Source organism: Palaemon carinicauda, chromosome 31 (genome assembly GCF_036898095.1).
Source record: "Palaemon carinicauda isolate YSFRI2023 chromosome 31, ASM3689809v2, whole genome shotgun sequence".
In the NCBI taxonomy this organism is placed as follows: Eukaryota; Metazoa; Arthropoda; class Malacostraca; order Decapoda; family Palaemonidae; genus Palaemon; species Palaemon carinicauda.
The window spans coordinates 37,003,231-37,007,337 of record NC_090755.1 but is presented as its reverse complement, the minus strand read 5'-3'; the positions used below and the strand labels follow the sequence as shown (position 1 = coordinate 37,007,337).

Genomic DNA, 4,107 nt, shown 5'->3' with positions numbered 1-4,107 from the left:
TACTTAAAACCATATAAAAGTGGTATTTACAAACAAATACCAAAATTACACAGTTTGCATGAATTTTATTAGGCAAAGTGTGTAATAAGAAAAACTAAATTTCAGTCATTTCGCGTAATGCATGGCAATTTTAGTCATTCCGAAAAATCCCTAAGTGAGTAGGTCAATTCACGAAATGCCTAAAATTAATTAGGCATTTCGTGAAATGCCTGGTTACACAGTTTGCCTGTAACACACAAACACACACACACACACACACACACACACACACACACACACACATATATATATATATATATATATATATATATATATATATATATATATATATATATATATATATATTTATATATATATATATATATATATATATATATATAAATATATATATATATATATATATATATATATATATATATATATATATATATATATATATATATATATATATATATATATATATATGTTACAGGCAAACTGTTTAACCAGGCCTTTCGTGAAATGTCTAAATTTTTTAGGCATTTCGTGAAATGATTTATTCACATAGGGATTTCGCAAAATGACTAAAATTTCCAGACATTATGCAAAATGACTGGTTGTATAGCCCAGGGATTTCCTGAAATGCCTGCTTCATAAGAATTTTAGGTCAATATTGCACATTTGCTTCTATGTTGTATATGCTTTGGGAATCTTAGTAGCAATGTTTTTTTTTTTTTTTTTGCCAGGATAAGGAGTTCAGGATAAATAGTATATATTTGCAGGTAGATTGAATATTTCTAGGGTATTTTAGTATCAACAAGTCTGTAATAACATATTTTTTTAAACCATATATTGTTTCTTCTTTCATTAAATATATAATTAGACAAAAGGGCTTTTCTTCAGTGCCTCACGAAGAGATAGTTGCTATTCTTGGTTGATTTCCTCAACAATCGTTAGGGGTACAAGTTGAATTCAAACCTTATGAATTTAGTCCTTAGTATCGCCGCCTTTACCCCAATAGTGTATATGTTATTTTCTTTTCCTTCCATGTTGATTCCTAGAAGATTTTCTGGATCCTCCCTTCCCCAGTCAACATGCGGGGCTGGCACAACGATATTGTCCCCTATATCCCCAGCTTTTAAGTCGATCTTACTCATTTGACCATACGTTCTGCTTGGCACACTTGATCCTTTCTGGTCCTCTTGCAGTTCTTGGAAATTTCTTGTTGTCTCCATGCAATTTGCAGTGCTGAACTAAGTGGACCTGGGGTGGATAGGTGAAGATGGTGACTGGCTCATCAAGGGACTAGGATGGCTGCGGGGTGATGATGACTGGCTCAGAGGCCTCGAGTGGCTTGTCAGTTGGATCAGAAGGAGGTTGGGCTCCTAGTGCTGCAAGATCATCTTCTGTCTCTAAGCAGTCAATGACCTCCTGAAGCAAGCTAGTGTAAGCGAGTCCATCTTTTGGGTTCTCTCCAAGTAAAGTAGAATAGGGAGTACTTTTGATCCCGGAATGGTATGATGAGTTCTTCTGGTTCTGAACTAAACGAATACCTAGGGACGAATCTCTGGTGTTGTTGTCAGAGAGCCAAGCAGTCAGCATGTCTTTGATGTTTGAGTTGGCCTGTTCAACTGAACCTTGATTGTGCCTCTCTATGGGCTTGCCATGCACAAGATGAAGCCAGAGATCCTTCATCTCTCGAACCACATAGGAAGTGAACTCAGATCTATTATCTGATTGTAGGATGCATTGATCACCAATCAATAAGAGCATACCCAAAAGCTGAAAAGCGGCCTCAGCTACTCTCTTGGATGTGAGTGGGCGTAGGATGACAGATTTGATCAGATAGCATTGATACAATATAATCCACTTGTGTTGGGCTTGTGGAGATGACTGCATGTCAATTAAATCGACTTGGCAGCGAAAATTTAAATCCTAAGTAAGGGCTAAACCCATACTCCCTTTGTCTTCGTTCTTTTTGTCTTTTTTTTGGCAGATAATGCAGTAGGACTTGAACAGGTCGACAGCCTCCGTTGTGATGTTTGCATATTTAGAGTATGATATCAGTTTTAGTTGAATCTATATCCCAAATTTCCTCAAACTATAATCTAAAACTGCTTATATTGATCAGGGTACTTACTTGTTGAATTGCCTGCTCATATGGTTAAAAGAAATCAAAATGAATGAATTACCTGCTCACATAGTTAAAAGAAATCAAAGAAAGGGGTCATTTAAAACAAAACTGAATTAACTTCTCTGGTAGTTAAATTTAAATTGAACACCTGTTCTTGAAACAACTCTGGCTAGAATTTATATGGAAATGAAATATATGAAAATTATATGGAAATGTTTACCAGATATACATAAATCAATACCAATTATAATATAAATATTCAAAACCAGCTGTCAGTGTATAAGAAGCCGTGTCAACACCCATATATACTTAAAACCATATAAAAGTGGTATTTACAAACAAATACCAAAATTACACAGTTTGCATGAATTTTATTAGGCAAAGTGTGTAATAAGAAAAACTAAATTTCAGTCATTTCGCGTAATGCCTGGCAATTTTAGTCATTCCGAAAAATCCCTAAGTGAGTAGGTCAATTCACGAAATAGTCCAGTAAATCTAGCCCAAAATAGGGGGTGACCCAGGACAAATTGCCAGAAAAACGAAACCACTTTCATATGTTTAAGTTAGACCTGCCACATGATATATCAAAAATGTAGAAAAATATATTTGGTGGAACATGGTAAAATATGCAAATTAAGGTAGCCATTACTAAAATTTCTGTTTTTGCCTATACTGACAAAAGTAATAGAGCTAGACTTATGAAAATGATATCCATACCCATGTTTTCATGGTCAAGGAATCATATGAAACCAATCTTAGGGATTTGTGATGATTACATCATAATGAATTCAATATGGTTGCCGTGGTAAGCACGAAAAAACTGAAAATCGCAGTAACTTTTACAGAATCCCACCAAAGACAGCAAACTTGGTGTCTATGTGAATGATTATTGAGCTTTCACATGTAGTAGTTATGAGGACTCTCCACAAAATGATGATTAAAAACCAGGACAGATGTTATAAGTCCAAACTGGAGAGTGGTACTAGGTGTTCCGGATGAGAGTAAATGTAACCCTGCCTAATGCACGACACCCGCCTCTGTCATATAGAAGAAATGCCTAAACTGTTTAACCATCATGTTTATTCAGAAGGTCGGGTTAAAAAACCAAGCTTTCATTCTAATATACCAAACTTTGCTTTGTTTTTTAACCCGACCTTCTGAATAAACATGATGGTTAAACGGTTTAGAGGCGGGTGTCGTGCATGAGGCAGGGTTACATTTACTCTCGTCCGGAACACCTAGTACCACTCTCCAGTTTGGACTTATAACATCTGTCCTGGTTTTTAATCATCATTTTGTGGTGAGTCCTCATAACTACTACATGTGAAAGTTTGAGCTCATTCTTTACTTATTTTAACACACTTCTGATCAGTTTCTCTATTTTGCAGGATGCTTGACTGTGTGTTCTGTGGCAAGCCAATTCACAATGGTGAGGCGCTGACAAAGCTGACGCAAAAGGGATGTGATGGAATTGCAAGGGCCTGTGTTGAACGGAATGAAACTGTTGCTGTGGCACCTGGACAACAAATACATACATTGTGTCGCAATAATTTCATCAATCCAAATTGCATACAAAGAGACAAACGTAAGCTTGACGAAGAGGACAATCAATCGAATGACAATCGTTTTAGTCTCCGTTCAGCAACTCCAACCCATTCTATCAAGGACCATTGCGTATTCTGTGGTGTAGGCGATAGATACAATGGGAGGAAGACAGACTATAAACTCATTTCAGTGCGAACAAAAATATATTCCAAAAGTATCATGGAATGTTGTGATAAACGCAATGACTCATGGTCTGAGACAGTGAAAGCAAGATTAGTTGTTGCTGGAGAAGACCTTTTTGCAGCTGAGGGTGTCTATCACAAGGCTTGTGACTCGAACTTTAGAAAGGGCAATCAGATACCACAGTTCCTCAGCTGTACAAAAAATGAGTACGGCACCAGTGCAAAAAAAATAAAAGTTGGATGCCCAGGGGATTCAGAAAAAGAATC

At 36.4% G+C, this 4,107-nt stretch overlaps 1 protein-coding gene across 1 annotated transcript; it reads right to left on the bottom strand.

The window, feature by feature from the left end:
* Positions 1-1,284: 1,284 nt before the first annotated feature.
* Positions 1,285-1,674, bottom strand: LOC137624673 (KRAB-A domain-containing protein 2-like). The gene has a single exon (XM_068355631.1). It carries the CDS (start codon positions 1,672-1,674, stop codon positions 1,285-1,287), a length of 390 nt encoding a protein of 129 aa, XP_068211732.1.
* Between the last annotated feature and the right edge of the window lie 2,433 nt (positions 1,675-4,107).

Coding starts and splice junctions, on each gene's coding strand:
- LOC137624673 (XM_068355631.1), bottom strand. CDS start 1,674: ATGAAGGATCTCTGGCTTCATCTTGTGCATGGCAAGCCCATAGAGAGG.